Here is a 19,319-nt window from a genome sequence, read left to right on the forward strand (position 1 = left end):
TTTATTGAAACGCAATCAATGATCGTGGCATGCTATAAAACTAAATAAGAGACTAGTATCATATTTATGCTTCACTCGTCCACGGATATTTGTTTACACATATATAGTGAAGAATAGAGCTGTCAAAAATAGTTCGAAAGATGTCGAAGCAAATAGTTCTTAAATTTTAAAAAGATTAAGCAGTAAAAGTCAATTTTTTGTTTAGGCATAATAACAACAAAAAATTCATAATATCAAACCAAAAATGACATCAATTTATTTCATATCGGATTAAGGTTGGCAACGTATTAAAAGGGAAAGGTCACCCCAACTTGCTAGGTTTGGATTGGACATAAAAAATATTCATAAAAGTTTCTAACTTTATATTAAGTCAAATCATATTACATATGAATCAATTATTTTTGCTTTTTCATTTATGGTCTACGCTAGACGCCTTAACAACTAGAGGGAAATCTAAACAAATTTGTAGAGCCTAAAAAACTAGAGGGAAAAGCTAAACAAATTTAGTAAAATGACACCATTCAGAACTTAAAAAAAAAATCGTAATTTGTCATTAAAGACACCACAGACTGAAAAAATATAGTATTTTGTAAATTTATAAGAGGCTTAGAGCATCCGTAGCGGTATAATAACCGTCGTTCTTCCATCCGTGTCGCTGAGCAGGCGGCGTTCGTCCGCTGATGGAGCTCGTCCGTCCGTGCCGCAGAGCAGCACACGTGGCGTCGCCTTATTCGCCAACGGCATAGCCGTTGTTGGCTTATTTAATTTTTTTTTAAATGCGAAATTTATTTAAAAAAATGTTTTTAAATAAAAAAAATATTTTCCCAATTCCCAAAAAATTATATCCGTTTTTTACCCACTTTTAATTTTTTCTCCAAAATTCACATTTTCATCTATAAATACCCTCACTTCAACACAAAAAAAAAATCACATTCTCATCTATTCTATCATCATCTACATTCTCTCATCTTTTTTCCTCATACTCTCCCATCTAAATTCCCACCACACTACACAATGTCCGGTTCCGGTGATCACCCCTCCGGCAATCGCGGTTGGAACCACGATTTGTTCGACTCCGAGGCCGAATTTAGTCCGAAAACGCGATTTACGGCCCCTTGAGGATTTTAATTATGTATTTTTTTATTTTCTAGGATTTTAATTATGTATTTTTATTTTTTAGTATTTTAATTATGTAATTTTTATTTTTTAATGTATTTTTATAATGTAGAAATGTTTTTAATAATTGAAGTATTTAAATTTAATAATAGAATGGTGGGACCCTTGAGCTTGTCCTTAGCTAAGAGCACGGATGTGGGTGTTGTGCTCTTAGCTAAGGACAAGGAGTAAAAGTGGGTTTGGGCCCACTTCCATACTCTTAGCTTAGAGCACGGATGAGGATGCTCTTTTATCTTATATCAATATAGACTATATAGTTATGCATGTCCTATATCAAATTGAAGGTCTAAAGAATCCATATTTTTTTTTTTTCTTTTTTGTTATACTTTTAGGTGGAGTTTATTTTTTAACATTAGTTTAATACTAGTATAAATTAATTTAACATGATTCAAAGTTCGAAACTTTAAAATATCTCAAAATTCTTTAAAATTTCCTATATTCAAGGACTGGTGTCCCTAAAATCACAAAATTAGGTCCACAATTGGCATTTACAACAAATACTATAAAACTTGTTCGTTAATATCATAAATTCATGCTTTGTAATTCTTCCATTTTGAGATAGTTGAAACATTTCTTTTGGACACAAGGTTTAAGAAATTGATGTGTTAAAGATTAAAATATGGTAGATAATAAGGTGGGGAGAAAACAAAATGTGAGTGGGAAAAAGAAAAGGTTTTTCTAAAAATAAAATGATGCAACTACTTTGGGAGAATCAAAAAAAGGAATACGACCCAAATACTTTAGGCCGGATTGAGTATTAATTTTCCCATGAATTCGATTTGTTCTATATTGAATTTGGCATGCAACGTTGAATTACGTAGGTGGACAAATCGGTCAATATAAGAAATGTCGTAACTATTTAATAAGTGTAAACAACTTTGTTGTGTGCGTATCTATGATTCACTAATTCCTAATTTTGTGACTAAATTAAAAATTTGTGAGAAATACCAAATTTCAACTAGTTTGTGATTTCACAGACAATCATTTGTTTAATTTATATCCATGCTTAAGGCTATTTTTTAATAATTTTTTAATTCGCATTTCATTACATAAATAAATAAAAATAAATCCTAATAAATATTTCAATTATTTTAACAAAATACTAGTAGTATTAGTTATTCTCGGTATACCTTTTTTGTTAGAAAACAAATACTACTATCAACAAAAGAGTGGTCTGATTATCGACACATTTAAATTACAGTAAAAAGTCATTACTCTAAAATTCCATTCTTAAAATCTTACCTTTTCTCCTCATACATTCTAATTAAAATTTCAGTAAAAAGCCATTACTCTCGAATTCCATTCTTGAAATCATACTTTTTCTCTTCATGGAGTACATTTTAGCTCCCTCAATTAATTAAAAAGCTATAAATCATCAATCTCCAATTCGTCATCTAGCGATGACCCAAGAGGGCCACACCAGAAAATCTGCAATTCCAAATCAATTCACAACTACCCTCTTCCCTCACACTCACCCAATTTACATTTGATTCGTTTGTCACGATTCGAAGGTTTCAAGAATCATAGTATTAGTACTACTATTAGTTGAGTTTCACTCTGAACATTCTTCACTGCCAAAAAAGATGTCTTCTTTGCGTATCCCATCACTATCTCGGTTTCAATCCTCCCCAGCTATTCATCGCCGTTTTAAGCAGCGATGTGTGGTAAAGACTCCATTTTTCAACGCCCCTTTTGGTGCTGAGTGCTCGACGTTTTTGCCTTCTGCTCTGCCGAATTCAACCAGCCAGGTGTCTTCTTTCAGTCAGGTGAAAATTGGGTTCTTTTCATTTGACCATGTTTTGAAAAACACACACACACACAGAGGTCATTTTATGTTGTCTGAATTTGTTCCCTAATTTTTTATTCTGGGATTTGCAGTTGATTGAGTCTTTAATAAGTGGGGTGGATTTATCGGAAGATGAAGCTGAGGCATCTCTTGATTTCTTGTTGGATGGTGCTGATGAGGCTTTGATTAGTGCATTTTTGGTGCTGTTGAGAGCCAAAGGAGAAACTTTTGAAGAAGTGAGTGTGATTATTCCCTTTTTTCTGCTGAGATTTTTGCATATGTTTGTAAGCCAGTTTGACTTTATGTTGCTATGTATGAGATCTGCCAAAAATCTAGTGATCATTCTGAATCAGAGCTGAGTATTTTGGATGGTGAATCTTGATTTTCATCATTAAATTGAGTAAGAGTTATATCTGTGTATGGGAATGTACCGTGACAACGACGTTTCTCTAAGGGATTTTCTTGCTCCATTTCCATAGATGGAAGGATTTTGCTTTATGGCATGGTAAAAGAATAAGATCTTTAGTGGTGGATGCTCATTTTATGCATGTTTGAACTTTTATGTGTAGTGACACCAAATTTAATTCAAATTGGGAGGTAGGAAGGGTGCATTAACTTGTATATCTTGTGACATTGCAAGAAAATAGGCATTTTGGTTAAAAAAACAGTGAAATAAATACTGACAGCACACTATTAAATAGGTTGTTGGGCTTGCCAGAGCGATGGTGAGTCATTGTAAAAAAGTGGAAGGGCTGATTGATGCTGTGGACATTGTTGGGACCGGTGGTGATGGCGCGAATACTGTCAATATCTCTACCGGAGCTTCGATTCTTGCTGCAGCTAGTGGCGCAAAAGTGGCTAAGGTGGGACCTCGGGCTGTGTTGATTTTTTAACAGCAGTCTGTGTTGATTTTTTAACAGCAGTCTGTGTTTTATTATGTTTTGGTTTAAAAAATGATTCTTGAAATTTGGGGTTGGATTTCAGCAAGGGAATCGATCTAGCTCATCCGCTTGTGGTAGTGCCGATGTACTTGAAGCTTTAGGGGTTGCAATTAACTTGGAACCAGAGGTAATATATTGATTGCTTTAAATATATATTATTAATTACTGCTTCTTTTGCAATAAAAAACAGATCTTGCACAGTTTCGTATTTGAGTGTGGGTTCAAAGTTGTTTATTTTGATACAATGGTGTGAATTAGGTATTTGTTTTATGTGGTAATGTGACATGGCAACGGACAGAAACTTGAAGCTTCGTTAGATATGAGTGTAGGAATCTTGAATGTATGTTTTGGCTATTGAGCAAACCAGTCTCTACAACCACTTAAAGATGTCGATTTGAACGGTCACCTACTGATCTGAAATGGGACTAGTCAAAGCCTGTTTAAACTTGTTTCCTAGCCGCAAAGTTACTGCCTTTGTGGTTTTCTTTGTAAATTGAAGGTGATGTTACCTTGAGTTAATCTGTAGATTACTTTCAGACAACTCCACCAATAGGGGTTTACTCGAAATTGAGAATTCTGTAAACAACTAAGTGCTGTACATTTTTGCCTTGGATTTCTTTTTAATACATTCACTCTGTGCAGGGTATTAAAAGGTGTGTAAATGAAGTAGGAATCGGCTTCATGATGTCTCCGATATATCATCCAGCGATGAAAATTGTTAAACCTGTCCGGTCGAAGCTGAAAATAAAGACTGTATTTAACATCTTAGGCCCCATGTTGAATCCAGCCAGAGTTCCTTATGCTGTTGTTGGGGTGTACACAGAAGATCTAGTAAGTCCACGTGGTTCCTGTTAAAATCCTGTGTCTGCTACAAGTTTGGCTTAACGAAAGCATATATCTCGTGATGTGAGGATAAGTTTTACTGTCCTTTGCTAGGTCCATAAAATGGCGAAAGCACTTCAAAGGTTTGGCATGAAAAGGGCGCTGATAGTTCACTCTGAGGGACTGGACGAAATGAGTCCCCTTGGTAAGATCAATGAACCGGTTGTAGTGGTTCTTGATTCACGCATCGCATATTACTTCGTATCAGTAAGCTTATGCTCTTAGTTTTATAAGAATCACTCTGAAAATTCCTGTAAATATAAACAGGGCCGGGGCTGGTTCTTGATGTCACTCCGGATAATATAGAAAAGTTCTCGTTTGATCCACGTAAGAACCTTATTTCTTCCTCCCAATCCTCGATTCCTACCTCGTTCTTACTCATTTCTTGGATGGTAACTTGTTTAACACCGATTATGTCAGTGGACTTTGGAATCCCTCGCTGCACGGTGGAGGACTTGCGGGGTGGAGGGCCGGAGTACAATGCCGACGTGCTGAGGCGCGTTTTAGCAGGAGAAAAAGGGTCTATTGCGGATGCTTTGGTAATATATCCTTCTATCTTTGTCCAATCGTATAGGAGTACCAGTGTTCTCTTTGATAGAGCATCGTCGATTTTTTGGTATTTTGTGTGAATCGTTGTGGAAAAGTCTTTACCATCGCAACAAATTTCTGCGTCCGCACCTGCGTCCAACTCATTTCCTTCGTTTTCACTCCAATTCAGGTGCTAAACGCGGCAGCTGCTCTTCTTGTGAGCGGACGTGTGAACAATCTAGCGGAAGGAGTGGATCTCGCTCGTAAAACGCACGAATCTGGCAAAGCTATCGAGACTCTCCATCGCTGGATCGAGACGTCTAATGTAAGAAGATGAGATGCAATAGGTAATGCCTCAATCTCTCTGAAAATGAATCTAAACGGCATTTCCTCTGTTCTATTTCAGAAGAAGGAAGCAGTTGTTGATGCGCCAGTTGCCGCGTAGAATACCGACAGGAAGCTGATAAAACAATCTTTTTGTTGTTGTTTTTCCATTTTTGGAACACACAGTTACATTGCAGATGTAGATTTATTGAAATAAAATTTGGAACACACAGTTACATTGAAGATGTAGATTTATTGAAATAAAATTTGCATCACCCATCACTGCAGCAAATTCATCTAATAAAGATTAAATTAGAGATGCAATTCGTTGTGTTGTTTTTTTTAAAAAAAATTAGAGAAAAGCTTGTGTAAGTTGAGGAGACAATTATTTACTATACTTTAGTCTTTTGTTTTGCTAACGTTTTTATTTGTATTCCTTAATTTTGGTTGAGACATTAGGAATGAGGATGTTTAGAAGTGTAAATGGTTTATTTAAAAACACAAAGTCAGAAGTTATTGTTTCAAATGTATATTATTTCTCAAGAATTAAGTGTTTGTATGCAAGTACATTTCTGTCTTTACTCTATTTTTATACGTTTCATTTGGATAAACTAACATAAATTAAAACACCTTTTCGAAATATAACTTTTTAACTCTTAATAAAAATACTAGGAGTAGTACTTAATTCTTGAAAATAAGTAGGAGTATATTTAAGATGTATACACACAATATACAGATTCATTGAGCCAATGAAGCCTGCTTTGGTTCTTACAATTTGTTGAGTTATCATGGATCATAAAATGATAAAAATATAAAAAAACCAAAAAAGGAAAGAAAGGCATCTAAAAATGGTGAAACAAGGCTTGATCAAAATTCAAAACCTCTCATTTGGATGCAAAAATGTCTTCCAACTCTTTGTGCAATCCCCTCGGCTTCGCTTTATAGTCCATTGACGTCGAGGCGGAGGCTGACGCCGACGAGCTCTCGCTCCTCTTACTCCTCCAAAACCCACTCCACCTCACCTTACTCGAAGAAGGGTCAGTTGGAGTGGTGGCCTTGCCTTCTTCTCTTGTAAAGCTAGACCTTGCCATCTCCCTTATTTGCCTTAGCCATGGCTTCTCCCCGGAGCTCCGGCTCTCTGAGCTCCGGTTCCTGCTCGTTGTGTCTGTCTCCCCGGGGTTGTTGATCGGAAATCCCTCAAGCAGATTCTTGATCAAGCAACGAGGCAAGATCAAGAATGCAAATCCAATGGTTGCATTTTTTAGGCCAATAAAAATTGAGTCTTTGATGGGATCCAACTGCTTGATCTGTTTGTACAATGCGTGCCACGCATTGACCATTTGTACCACAAATGCTAGCAAGAACACCGCCACCATTGCAATCCCTAGTTTCCTGTCGTTTTGAGGCGAAAACTGTCTGTCCGAAAGGGTGAGGCAGAAGGCAAAGATCACGAGCTCGCTGGAGACAGAGATGATCTCAACAAGCTGGAGTTTCTTCTTGATGAATGGCTTCTTGAGCACCATGAAGAAGAGCTGGAACGCGGTGATGGAGAGGAGGGCAATCGCGGGAGTTCTTGAAGTCCACGTCTGTGAGTAGGTGCCTGCAACGATGCCAAGAGTTACTCGCCTCGCGGACTCTAGAAATGTGTAGTAGATTCTGAGGATTCCGAAGAGTTTCTGTATGAAGGGTGCCTCTGCATCCTCTGTTTCGTCGTCTGAGGCGATGATCCTGTCTCCCGGCTTGGTGAAGCTGCTCCCGGAGATCTGTGACAGCATGTACTTAGGAGGGCCTCTTAGGTCCTCAAACAGAGGGCCTAGTATGGTTAAGTAGATGGAACGACGTTCGTTCTTCCATGTCCATTGGCCTCTCTTGCCCGGGCCTAGTGTGACTCGAATGAGCTCTTGATACCAGTGGAATGTCTGGCCTTCTTGGTGAACCTCCTTGTATTGAAGCAGTTTACCAAGTGTGATGCCGAAGGTGAGGAATACGAGCAGGCAGAGCAGCGCGAATGCTACTAGGCTTAGTATGAGAACACCCACAATCGTGCCAGTAGGCGTTGCTCCTAACGAGTAACGATCAAGATGACAATGTAGCTTCAGACAATGCATGTTTCTTCCGTGGAAAATGTAGAGAAGAGTAGTTTTTTCGATGTACCTTTGATTAGAGAAGCTGATGCTTCGGAGATGCAAGGCAGTGCCAGTATCAGAAGGAAGATCTCGAATCTTGGGAAAATGAGTGCACCGTAGCTTTGTTTTTCCTTGTTTTGTTTCTTAAATTTGAGGATCATGAGAACTAGAGCGTGGAGCAGTATCAAACCGATTCCGATTACAGCTAGCCAGAACATGCTTCTGCTGAAATCTCTCCATCTGGAAGAAACATTAGGCATTCATCTAACTGCAGTGGTAGATTTTGCCTTAAAAAACCAGTTCTCGGTAAGAACGAACGTGCTTGCTTACCCGTGTGAGTTCTCTGGATCCAAGATGTATTCTGCTACCGGCATTGTAGACTGGCTCTGCGTTGAAAAGCCTCAATCAGTATACAGAAGTGAACAGCAAGAATAGCGCGGAAGTAGTTCGATCCTTACCTCAAAATAGGATGCATACTCCATAGGATTCAGAGGCAAACCAAAAACCTTTGGTGAATCCACATTTGCAGCTTCTGGTTTAAGGCCCTCGACGAATATTGAGTCACGTTCTTTGGGAGCAAGGATCAGCCGGTCCTTGGGAGAAGTCGATCCCACCATGACTGAACGCTGGTCGCCCGTCTCCCATGGGAGGTTGAAGTAGGGAATGCTCCACTGTAAGCCTCTTGTAAGTTCATAGTATTCGACAGGTAAGGTGACTGCTAGCCATTTAGACAATGCGAAAACTTGAATATGCGACGCGACTCTCTGCACCAAGTTAGATCACATAAGTATGGTATGTAAAACATGAGCTAATCATCATCAGTAAGTAATGGGAGATTACAAAAAGATTTCTGGCAGCATCCGAGCACAGGATAGCGCTCGGTTTGGAGTATGCTCCAGCGGATAGCAAACTTGCTGTTGAAACAGTCAGGAAGCCGGCTACCAAAGCTGTAACGCCAAAAGCACCAGTGGCAAAGTACGAAAGCACCATAGATTCAACGGGTGCTGAATCTAAAGGGAATGCGATTAGTGGAGAAAAAATGGTTAAACTATGGTCATAAAGAAAAAAAATTTGAGTCCTTACAGTGCCTGACTTGCAGGGTGTTAGATGCTCCGTTTCCATTCCCTGAAACATCGGATGTCACGTTTTCAGGAATATATACGGATATGACATCCGTATCTGCTCGTACATGGGCCGTGTAGATTCTCCTAGTCACCTCTATGAAGCTGTTCAATGCACAACAAACAAGAGAAATTTTTACCTGTGGAAAAATGTGTAGCTGAATATTTATACACAGCAATTATATATCACCTCTGCACATGCCCTCCAGAAATTGATAAATGAGATGAGTTGAAACCGAACACTGGCTTCATGAATTTGATCATTATAAGTATAATCTTCTCTCTCGTCCGCACGTTACATGTCGTGCTCAGCCTTACAGCCGGTCTTTGAGAGTCTAAAACCATACATCAGCAAATGAAACTTCAATTTCTGTGGAAACACATTAGTTTCTTGTGTTTGGGTTCTTTTGCATACCATAGAGGAACGTTACAGGCGACACAGGAGCAACGGGCGTCCCCTGTCTGGCAATCACCATGTTCGACTGCAGGCTCACGGTTGCAACAGCCAAGTTCGACATATTAGTGATCTGCAAAAAACCAAGAGGGAATTTCAGTAGAAAAAAACCAAGGTGTTAAGTTAGTTAACAAAGTAGAGTTCATATCGAGAGAGTGAAAATGGACCTGGTAGCCAAATCTACGCTGTCCACGGCTACTCCCATTTATGGGAACGAGCGATCCTTGATTTATATTGAGGGAGTTCAAGATTTCAGCAGAAGAATTCATGACAGGTTCGGTGAAATACAGATAAACCTTTAAGAACTTGTCCTTATTAGTTGCCAATACAGTTCTAGTTTCAGTGCTTATCTGAAGTAGCTGTTCCGGTATATGAGTTCTCATGTTCACGAGTACGGTTCGTTTATCTGCAGAGCGAGAGAAATGCACATTAGTAATGTGAAAAGTAAACATGATTAGAATTTAGACCACAACTGATTAGGATCAAACTCACCAAAATGTATAACCAAACTAGAATTATCTGTTCTTGTGAATTGGTTTCCTGCAGAGTCTGTACAGAAATCTTTGTCCATTACCAAGATCAGGCGTCCATATCGAACTCTCTCAGACACGCTGACATCAAGAGAGTATTTCATGTTTGGCTCAATAACGTTGAGTGTATTTGGCAAGACTTCTCCAGCACCATACACAAGAAGCTGTTTGTCAAGAACACAATCATGAGTCATAATGGTCCACAAGCCAAAGAAATGATGAGATCATAAAACAGTTCGAACACGTGGATTTCTATCGAGTTCTAGCTGACCACCTACTCACGTTGCAGGCATTTACAGAAGGGCACACGAAACCACCACCACAGGGCTCACTGAAAGATATGTTCACTGAAACACGAGAAGCACTCGTGAAGTTTGTCTCTCCTGTTATGCGCGCTGTGGGTTTAACGGTGTCTGCAATTTAGAGGCACGGCTCAATTAGGTTCAAATTCAAGCATTGTATGCTGTTTCATTCACAAAAATGTAGAGATAAATAGACTTATGCAGTGCAATATTATCATGATTCAAGAGAGTTAGGGAGGTTGCTCGACCAACGGTCCAGTCATAGCTCGCGCAGGCAGCTCCGCGAGACCCTTCCGTGCACACCTCGAATGAATGGTTCCCATCTAACAGTCTTGAATAAGATATCCTTCCACCATCACAAGGTAAATCCTTGCCATGATCCAGCTGCATTTTTTGAAACATGTCAAAATTATTAAGCAAATCCTATTATCAGAGCCAAAATTGCAGAGTGTCATTATTCATTAGCAAGATTCTTCTCCTTTTCTTCACAAAATAAGCAGCCATAGAAAAACTCAATTTTCAAAGCACATAGATAAATCTAGTGTTCTGATCTTTCTATAACAGAAAAACTGCTGCTTAGGTATTTTCCTCTTTGAAATATAGAAACTAGAAACCATATTATAAATTAAAAGTAAAACCAAAATTGTCATAATATTATTAGCAAATTTCTCATTTTCTTACAAAATGAGCAATTTTATCCTGCCATAGAAAACTCAATCTAGTAAAACTAGCTGCTTATGTATTTTCTTCCTCTTTGCAACATAGAAACAAAATCATCTATTTTTAACAAAGAGGAGTAACTTTTTCAACCGACACCCTTTTATATATTGCCTCTGCACATGGTTTACAAGAACACTTCATATTTATTTAATCAAGCCAGAACTCATGCAAACAATCTATCTCTATGAATAAAAATGAAACTTTGCATCTTTAAAGATTTGATTTTTATTGAACTACAAAGCTTAATGTGGAAAAATATTACATCTAAACATCATATCTAGATTTGCTATAAGCACATTAAACCAGAAATTCCCAGTTCAAAAAAAAGCTAAAAAGATTACACCTTTACTAGGAGTGTGTGTGTGTGTGAAGGAAAAACTGACCCTGCAAGTGGTGGAGCAGTCAGAGCAAATGGTGGCATTGCCACCCACCAAAACTTGGAAAGAGAAAGTGGAGTAATTCCTGCTGGAGAAAGCATGAGGAGTTTCTAGTAACTTCACAGCCACCTCAGCGCCATCACAGCAGACTCCCAAACTCAAAATCAGAAGAAACCAACAATGCAGAAGGAAGAAGGAAGAAAATCTTGACCCCATTTTGCCAAAAATTTTTGCATAAAGATTAAAGTTTCAAACTTTATGCTGCTCTACTTCATGCTACAATGTGCTTTCATATCAGACTGCTGAAACACTTCAACAACTGTCAACAGACAATGCACTGTGTGTGTGTGTGTTTCTGAGTGAGAGTGAGTGATAGAATAAAAATAAAACTAAATGGATATAAAAGGATGGTAGTGGTGGAGAGAGCACATGAGACTGACAGAGCAGCTACAGTGAAGATAAGAGAGAGAGAGAGAGAGGGAGATAGAGAGAGATTCGTTTGATGATAATAAATGAAGACTGGGGGAAACAGTTCAATCAATTTGGATTCTAAAACAATGTATGAATGAGAGGAAAAGGAGAGAGACAATAAATTGTTGCAAACAAGAAAGCGACATAATTCAACAAGACAGAAGAAATAGGCCTTACCCATTTTTGAGCCTTTCATTTCCATGTGTGTTTGTTTCTGAAGATAAATAGCAATTGGAATCTATCGATTTTTCGCATAATATCAAACTCAGTGTGTGTATTGTTATGTTGCTATTTGTTAAATTCTTAGTATTTGTCTCTCACACATATACTTATGTTGCTATTTGTTAAATTCTTAGTATTTGTCTCACACATCTACCTAGTAGGGAAAGGTCATTTTTTATTATATAAGTATGAAATAAGAGGTTGGTGTCAAAATTTTCCTGAGACACTCGAACATATTGTTTCTCGATTTTTTGACCATTCTCAACTAGGTGGTTGTTTTAGCTGTTTGCGTTTTTATTGGTATCATATATGGTATCGTTTGGAACATTATGTGAGGGGTCTTGTAAGTGATTTAATGTCTTTGATGCTAGTTGTATGCGTTTTTTTTTTGGTTCAATAGGGCCGCAAAAACAGTTGCTCGGCCCGGCTTCCGGTTGCTCCGGAGCTGATTTTGCGGCCGCCTCTTTGAAATGTCTGCTGGACAGTTCTATCGTTGATTCTATCAGTTTGTTGTCTTATATTTTTGTTAGTATGACTTTGAGTTTTTTTTTCATAATGAAAAAAATGTTATTATTATTGTTATACTACTCTATTTTCGTATTTTAAAAGAAAGTAAGAGTCTGTGGTAATTTTATATTTTTTCTGTTTGACTTCCTTATAAAATTAACAAGGACTAATAATGATGATTCAAATATAATGTATGATTATGTCTTTGCTTCCACGTGCGTCGACAATAAAGTTATGAAATCATATCTCACTATTATGGATTTAATAATATCAATACCTTTTTGGATCTCTGTATATATGTTCAATTATATAAACATACTTCGTTTTTGTCGAGGAAAAACACTTTTCAAAATTTATATGATTAGGAAAAATCAATGTTGGATCCATAATAATAAAATAATACACTAGCTAAAATATTCGAAAAGCAAAGTTAAGCTATGTAAAGGAATTCAAGATTTCGATGAATCAAACAAACAAAGAGCCTGCAGCCAATTGTAGTGCAGAAATCATCTTTTTGTTTTTTTATTCTCATCTAACTAAAAATTTGAAGATGTTTATTTATTTATTCATTACTTCATTCATAACTAGAAAATAAATAAATATATATCGTTTAAAAAAACATAACTACTATCTTAAATTATATTTTTAATTCTAGACATATAATCAAAAGAACATTACTTTGACACCTCATTATTTGTAATAATTTGTTAGATTATCATTTAAGTGCTCACCAAATTAAGTAGTGGTATTACATTAATTACAATTTTGACTCCATCTATAATGATTCCAATTCATTCTCATATCACGTCTCACATTTTCAATTTCACTATTAATATTCCTAAACAGTTTTAGAAACAGATCTTTAAATTTGTAGGACATCATAAGATGTTTGCTCATTGTAGTCTGTAGACATGGTAGTTGAATAATATATTCACAGTCAATTTTTTGTACCAAAGGCTTAGGCCCACAAATCCAGCTATTTTCAATGAATTAAAACGACTATAAATGACAAAATTAAGGATATAATATCATGTCAAAAGCAGTTTGTGGGATATTGGGATGGATATGAAATTGATAAATAATCACGGATGTATCTAAAATTAATAAAGGTACTTTTTTATATATGTGTAAATCCAAAAATTTGCGAACAAGCAGTTCAGAACAAAATCAATAATAAAAAAAATAAAAAAATCAACTTATGAATGAAGAGACATTTGATCATCTCAAATAACAAGAAATAAACCTGTGAAAATAAACAGTAATTAAATCTATACGGTATTAATAGCTTTTTCAATGCTTAAAAATCTTTGTTATCGTATGATTTTACAATCAAAACAAAAATTAAAGTTTGAAGAAGATAAAAAGTTGAAAGTATATATAACACACAACTAAAGAAAATTTCATAACTCTGGATAAGCAATTTGAGGCCATCTATATTTACCCCACATTTTTTTTCAATACTTCACCAAAATTATTGGATAGTGACAAAGACTTTTTGTTTTGAGAATTTTAAGAAAATAATCATTACAATACAACAAAATAGTTTATTCCAGACGAGACCCTTTTTCCTGATCTTCTTTCTGCTGTGATCTATTATAATTAGCGAAAATCTTCAATGAATAAAATAAAGTAGATTTTTGAAACTATATTAAAAGATATTGACTGATAGTATAAAATGAGTATACCACTTTTAATAATTTAATATATCTAATGGGCTTGATGTTGGGATTAAAGCCCATTATAGTTAATAGTACTACAACTTCCTATTTTTTATTCAGCATAACTACATAAATTTATTTGGGCCAAATATCTGGAATATATGGGCCTCTAATATGTGCTATAAACCATTTTTTAAAAATAATCTATTCAATCTTAATTTAATGTAAAAATTGGTAGTAACTATAAATTCACTTAAAATATAAAAAAATTGAATTTTTATTTAAGAGAACATGTGAAAAAAATTAAAATAATACATGTAATCAAGTAAATATTAAAAAGAAATCACATAAGGATGTTATTAGCCAATTGCGGAGCGGGACGGAATTGAGAGGTCGACCGACCCTAACTGGCTACCGCCAATATACGTGAGTTGAGAAAATTATTGAATTTTATTTTTAAAATTGTCGTCAACCCTATAATATGATAACTCTATTGCAACCTTTCTGAATCGTAACATCGATTTTAAATTTCAGTAATTTAAATCTACTCGTCATTGGCTCCAAACTTCATAATTGTTAAGTGGTCAAACATATATAAAATGTGATAATTTTAATTATTGAAGTCTTCACCTAAATCCAGTTCACTAAAATAATTTCTCTACAAAAAGAAAAAGTGTAGAAGAAGAAGATTACACCTAAAATAGCAAAATTGAGCCTGACGTAGAAGCTTTGTTTTACAACTACTGAAAATAATTGTGTGGATAACGGAAACCCAACACCTCTCTCTCTCTCTCTCTCACCACAGAGAAAATCAGCAATCGACGCTCGTGTTGCTGCTGAAGAATGTCGAATTGAGCTGTCGATTTCAACCTAAACCAGTATGAGTTTCAGCTCGGACTCTTCCTCTTCGTCGCCGGCCGCCGCTCTGGACTGGAAATTCTCTCAGGTCTTCGGCGATAAACTACCCGGTGAAGACGTTCGCGACAGTAAATCTCTTCGCCGCTTCACCTTTCATTCTCCGATTTTTCACTCCTTGACTCTAATCTGCCGTTTCTCCTGCTCGCAGTTGATGTAATTTCCGCAATTGAGTTCGACAAAAGCGGCGATCACTTGGCCGTCGGCGATCGAGGCGGCCGCGTCGTCATTTTTCAGGAAAACGGTGCTAAAGATGTGCGTATTTCTTTGTATTTGTGTTTTTCTGTAACGAATAAGTTTTTGCTGGAAAAAATGAGTTTGTTTTGGATGATTACAGTAGTGGATATGTTCATGTTGATAAGTGGAAATTGATGATTATATGTAGATGTTGAGTGTAGCATTGAAGATATATTTATTTTAGATTTTTTTTTGGCGTATTTGTGTTTTGTATTGACTTCACAAGCTTCATGTGTTCTCATTGGCATTATAGGACTTAGTCCGATCCACTCCACGGAACGAGTTGGAGAGACTTGATAGAGTTATTGCGAAGCATCCTAAATATCATTACAAAACGGAGTTTCAAAGTCACGAGCCAGAGGTGCGTGCTTTAGCTTTTAGTTTCTCTGTATTTTGAGATTTTGGGAAGGATAGTTATCTTTCGTTGGCGGTTTTGGAGCTCGAGGGGTCCTGACTGCATAGTTCTTGTACTTGTACCCGTTTTGATTAGCACTTTCCGTGCAGTTTGATTATTTGAGGAGTGTGGAGATCGAAGAAAAGATCAATAAAGTTAGGTGGTGTGCAGCATCTACTGGATCACTAAATATTCTATCATCAAATGATAAGACTATCAAATTGTGGAAGGTATCATACTCTTCGCCCTTCGTCCTAATAAAAATTGTTGAACAGTTATTTGAATTTCTTGAAGATGGGATTATGTAAGAAAATTTACACGATCTGACTGTGACGTGTGATAGAAAAGGTTAAAAATTCGGTAAACTTTTTTGAATTGGTGAATGTGTTCCTAGTCACTGACAGTCTAGCTGTGAGGAAAGTGTAAGCATTCACTCATATCTTCTGTTGACTCTTTGATGATTGAATTAAACACAAGTTAGTAAATATATCTTCTTTCGACAGACCTAATATGGGAAATTCTGTTATCAATTCATCAAGAAGGAGTCAATTCCACTACCTGTGGATATATTTTCTTGTTTCTACTCTATATAACAGTCTTTGTTTTTTTCCCCTATGATATTATTAATGGGTGCCTAAAGGCAGGTCAAGGATCGTCAAGTTAAGCAAGTCAAAGAGATAGAGACGAGTCAACCAATATCTTCAGAGAACTCACTTTTAGGTGAAAAGAGTTTTATTAATGGGCAAAAGTCATCTTTTGTCAATGGCCATTCTCTAGAATGGAAAGAAAACATAGGGAATGGCGTGTCTTCTTATGATGGAACAAATGACAAGGTATGTGTTTCAAATTTGTCATTTTTCTTAATAAGAGCATGTATCTCTAAATTAGCTTGGCCATGATATCAGGTTTGTTTTGTATCTAGATAGCATGTTTAGAAGATGCTAGTGTTTCAAGAACTCGAAAGGTGTATGCGCATGCTCATGATTTCAGTATCAACTCTATCTCTGTTAATAGGTACGCCTTTTATAAAATAATGATTTTACTGTTATTTAAGTTCAGAGCATATAAAGCTTTGCTACTGTATGCATGCATGCATACTCCCCCCCCCCCCTCCCCCAACCCAATAAAAAAGGAATAATGGTAGTAATATATGTATTAAGCATGACAAGTGATATTTTGTAACAGATTTTTTTATTCTCCATGTTTATTGGCCAACTAATATTTCATTCCAGTGATTGGGAGACATTTCTTTCTGGAGATGATCTGAGAATAAATTTGTGGAATCTAGAAGTCAGCAATCAGTGTTTTAATATCATTGACATGAAGCCTGTAAACATGGAAGATCTCATAGGTAATTTGTCACACACACAAATGGAAAATGCTTTGTTATCTTGTCATTATTCAGCATTTCATAATTGCCATATTCTCTCTATCTCTCTATTTCCTTTTTCCATACCTTAAATAAAAAAATAACTTCAGATGCAATCGCATGATTCGCATCACATTTACCTCGAAAACAATTTCATCACCATTTTAGAGCACATTTTTGTTATTGTGCTCTAAGTAAAACAAAACAAATAGTATGAGCAAGTCGGCTATGGGCACTCGCTTTTGTTGTCTTCATTATCTAGAAAATACCTTCAATCCCTCACCAACACATACCATAAATTCTATTAAGGAGGAAATGTTAAATATATTCGGAAGTTTCTAGACGTCAATTCTGGTATTCTGATATTTGCACTTTTCCTTTTTACTTACGATTAGATGAATGATTTGATTTTCGTGAAATATTGTCCAGAGGTGATCACAGCAGTTGAATTCCATCCATCTCACTGTAATCTGCTAGCTTACAGCAGTTCAAGAGGTTTTATTCGGCTAGTAGACATGAGAAAATCAGCACTATGTGATCACAGTGCAACGATGTGAGTGTTAGTTTTTTCTACCTCTTTTAAGTTTTATATGTATGTAATTTTCGGACCTTTTCATCTACTGAACCTAAATTTTTTATGCTATAGACTAAAAGACGAGGAATTTCATGGTCAGAAATCTTTCTTCACCGAGATCATTGCGTCAATAACTGATATGAAGTTTGCAAATGATGGAAGACATATATTAAGCCGTGATTTCATGAATCTGAAGGTCTGTCAGCCATTTTTGTTCCTTTGAATACGTTGTTTCTCCATTAGAACTTCATGTTAGCTATTTTTATTACTTGTCTTTCTAGATTGTACTCCAAGAGCATTATTAATTATGAATACTTTAGTAGGCATTTCATTAATAACTCCAGCCTATCCTTCTGATAAGCCTTCCCAAATCGATAAGACCTCAACGAAATTCTTATATTTTGCTAGCACTTACTCTATGTTTTGAACATCAATACAGACTCAAAGGAATTTGGTGCTTTTCATTTTCTTATTAAGCTTTCTCTTCTATGTCAGCTATGGGATATGCATATGGACTCTGGTCCAGTTGCAACAATTAGGATTCATGAAAACCTACGGCCGAAGGTCAGGGTTTCATATGTGACATTCGTAACTATAGTATTTCTAGGTTCTAGCTTAATAAATATGGATTTTATCAAGCTGAATAAGAACATTATATTGCACAGTTGGCAGATCTGTACAACAATGATGCAATATTTGATAAGTTTGAATGCTGTGTTTCTAAAGACCACCTTAATTTTGCAACTGGATCTTACAGGTAAGTCATGGCTACCAGCAATATTACTATAACTTTTCTTTGTATTAATACTCTAAAATGATGCCTGGTTTCTCTATTAGCAATATTCTACGTGTGTTCTCTAACGGAAGTGGGGCTGAAGGAGTAACCATTGAAGCTAGTCGAAACCCAACTAGGTGGATGCTTTGTATAATCTCTTCGCACCTCTTGCAGTTCTTGCTGATTTGAACTCTCTTACATCGTTAGCTCCATCGTATTGCTTGCAGAAAGCCCCAAGGCCAAACCACATCAAGACCTCGAAGATCTTCTCTAAGCAACATAGCTAGGGGATTCTACAGACAAGGTGACCTTTTGTTCTATTTACTTCTTTCTTATCTCCTTGTCAGCTTTTCTACATCATGCATTTGATCTCTGTTACTGCTTCTACTTGTCTTCAGTTGATGGACGTGGTGCAGAAAGTAACGATTTTTCGTACGATTTCAATTCTAAGTTGCTGCATATGGCTTGGCATCCATCAACTAATCTGATTGCTTGTGCTGCTGGAAGCAGCCTGCTAATGTATCATGCCTAATGTATATAGCAATTGTACAGACTGCTTATAGCAAGTGACTTTTAGATGGTTCATGTTTTGCGTTGTACCTTGCAACAACATAGTTTTCGAGCAGCGAAGACTAGAGCCAGTGGGGCTTGTTGCCTCTGCATATATAGATGTAGCCAGTTTTTGGGCTTTGGAGGATTCTTGTTTTCCCTTTGGATGGTGCATTCTTACCAGTATCTTCACAATTGCAAAAAAGTAGTATTATTTTCAAATTTTTGTTGCATACTATTTTTTCGAAAGTTAAACAAACAAAATAACCACAAAGAATCACATTAATGATCAAGGTTATTGTATTGTACATGAATGGTTCAGACTAATAGCATCTGAAATAGCATTTTTCAATGGTTGAAATATTCACATATAAGTTGGTT

General features: G+C 36.4%; 3 protein-coding genes across 4 annotated transcripts; 2 read left to right on the forward strand and 1 right to left on the reverse strand.

The window, feature by feature from the left end:
- The first annotated feature begins 2,510 nt into the window (after positions 1-2,510).
- Positions 2,511-5,880, forward strand: LOC125186851 (anthranilate phosphoribosyltransferase, chloroplastic-like). The gene is made up of 10 exons (XM_048083318.1): positions 2,511-2,942; positions 3,055-3,198; positions 3,664-3,825; positions 3,947-4,030; positions 4,546-4,734; positions 4,840-4,930; positions 5,053-5,112; positions 5,206-5,324; positions 5,504-5,638; positions 5,720-5,880. The coding sequence occupies exons 1-10, from the start codon at positions 2,760-2,762 to the stop codon at positions 5,756-5,758; spliced, it is 1,206 nt and encodes a 401-aa protein (XP_047939275.1). The 5' UTR covers positions 2,511-2,759; the 3' UTR covers positions 5,759-5,880.
- A 442-nt stretch (positions 5,881-6,322) lies between these two features.
- LOC125186524 lies at positions 6,323-11,621 on the reverse strand. Of its 2 annotated transcripts, XM_048082895.1 has the most exons (13): positions 11,274-11,621; positions 10,419-10,554; positions 10,151-10,281; positions 9,831-10,032; positions 9,506-9,744; positions 9,300-9,411; positions 9,075-9,219; positions 8,847-8,989; positions 8,604-8,773; positions 8,222-8,527; positions 8,094-8,149; positions 7,792-8,003; positions 6,323-7,699 (listed from the first exon to the last, which is right to left on the reverse strand). In XM_048082895.1, the coding sequence occupies exons 1-13, from the start codon at positions 11,481-11,483 to the stop codon at positions 6,522-6,524; spliced, it is 3,240 nt and encodes a 1,079-aa protein (XP_047938852.1). In that variant the 5' UTR covers positions 11,484-11,621; the 3' UTR covers positions 6,323-6,521. The 2 variants fall into 2 exon arrangements, with proteins under 2 accessions (XP_047938852.1, XP_047938853.1); XM_048082896.1 differs by lacking the exons at positions 10,419-10,554; positions 11,274-11,621 and having other exon boundaries at positions 10,143-10,254.
- A 3,235-nt stretch (positions 11,622-14,856) lies between these two features.
- Positions 14,857-19,160, forward strand: LOC125191200 (serine/threonine protein phosphatase 2A 55 kDa regulatory subunit B beta isoform-like). The gene is made up of 14 exons (XM_048088709.1): positions 14,857-15,111; positions 15,192-15,295; positions 15,531-15,638; positions 15,782-15,901; positions 16,316-16,504; positions 16,594-16,685; positions 16,904-17,022; positions 17,470-17,593; positions 17,687-17,810; positions 18,110-18,178; positions 18,280-18,371; positions 18,452-18,526; positions 18,617-18,693; positions 18,788-19,160. The coding sequence occupies exons 1-14, from the start codon at positions 15,006-15,008 to the stop codon at positions 18,919-18,921; spliced, it is 1,533 nt and encodes a 510-aa protein (XP_047944666.1). The 5' UTR covers positions 14,857-15,005; the 3' UTR covers positions 18,922-19,160.
- Positions 19,161-19,319: the final 159 nt, after the last annotated feature.

This window comes from Salvia hispanica, chromosome 5 (genome assembly GCF_023119035.1).
Source record: "Salvia hispanica cultivar TCC Black 2014 chromosome 5, UniMelb_Shisp_WGS_1.0, whole genome shotgun sequence".
Taxonomy (NCBI): domain Eukaryota; kingdom Viridiplantae; phylum Streptophyta; class Magnoliopsida; order Lamiales; family Lamiaceae; genus Salvia; species Salvia hispanica.

What these genes read in the sequence shown, in the direction of transcription:
- LOC125186524 (XM_048082895.1), bottom strand. Translation starts at nt 11,483, where the DNA reads ATGGGGTCAAGATTTTCTTCCTTCTTCCTTCTGCATTGTTGGTTTCTT. An exon ending in ACTGCTCCACCACTTGCAGG is followed by an intron (nt 10,555 to 11,273) that starts GTCAGTTTTTCC and finishes CAAAAAATGCAG; the next exon opens with CTGGATCATGGCAAGGATTT. An exon ending in AGTATGCATCCTATTTTGAG is followed by an intron (nt 8,150 to 8,221) that starts GTAAGGATCGAA and finishes TTTTCAACGCAG; the next exon opens with AGCCAGTCTACAATGCCGGT.
- LOC125186851 (XM_048083318.1), top strand. Translation starts at nt 2,760, where the DNA reads ATGTCTTCTTTGCGTATCCCATCACTATCTCGGTTTCAATCCTCCCCA. An exon ending in GGGTGTACACAGAAGATCTA is followed by an intron (nt 4,735 to 4,839) that starts GTAAGTCCACGT and finishes GTCCTTTGCTAG; the next exon opens with GTCCATAAAATGGCGAAAGC. An exon ending in GGACGAAATGAGTCCCCTTG is followed by an intron (nt 4,931 to 5,052) that starts GTAAGATCAATG and finishes AAATATAAACAG; the next exon opens with GGCCGGGGCTGGTTCTTGAT.
- LOC125191200 (XM_048088709.1), top strand. Translation starts at nt 15,006, where the DNA reads ATGAGTTTCAGCTCGGACTCTTCCTCTTCGTCGCCGGCCGCCGCTCTG. An exon ending in CGGTGAAGACGTTCGCGACA is followed by an intron (nt 15,112 to 15,191) that starts GTAAATCTCTTC and finishes TCCTGCTCGCAG; the next exon opens with TTGATGTAATTTCCGCAATT. An exon ending in ATGATGGAACAAATGACAAG is followed by an intron (nt 16,505 to 16,593) that starts GTATGTGTTTCA and finishes TTTTGTATCTAG; the next exon opens with ATAGCATGTTTAGAAGATGC.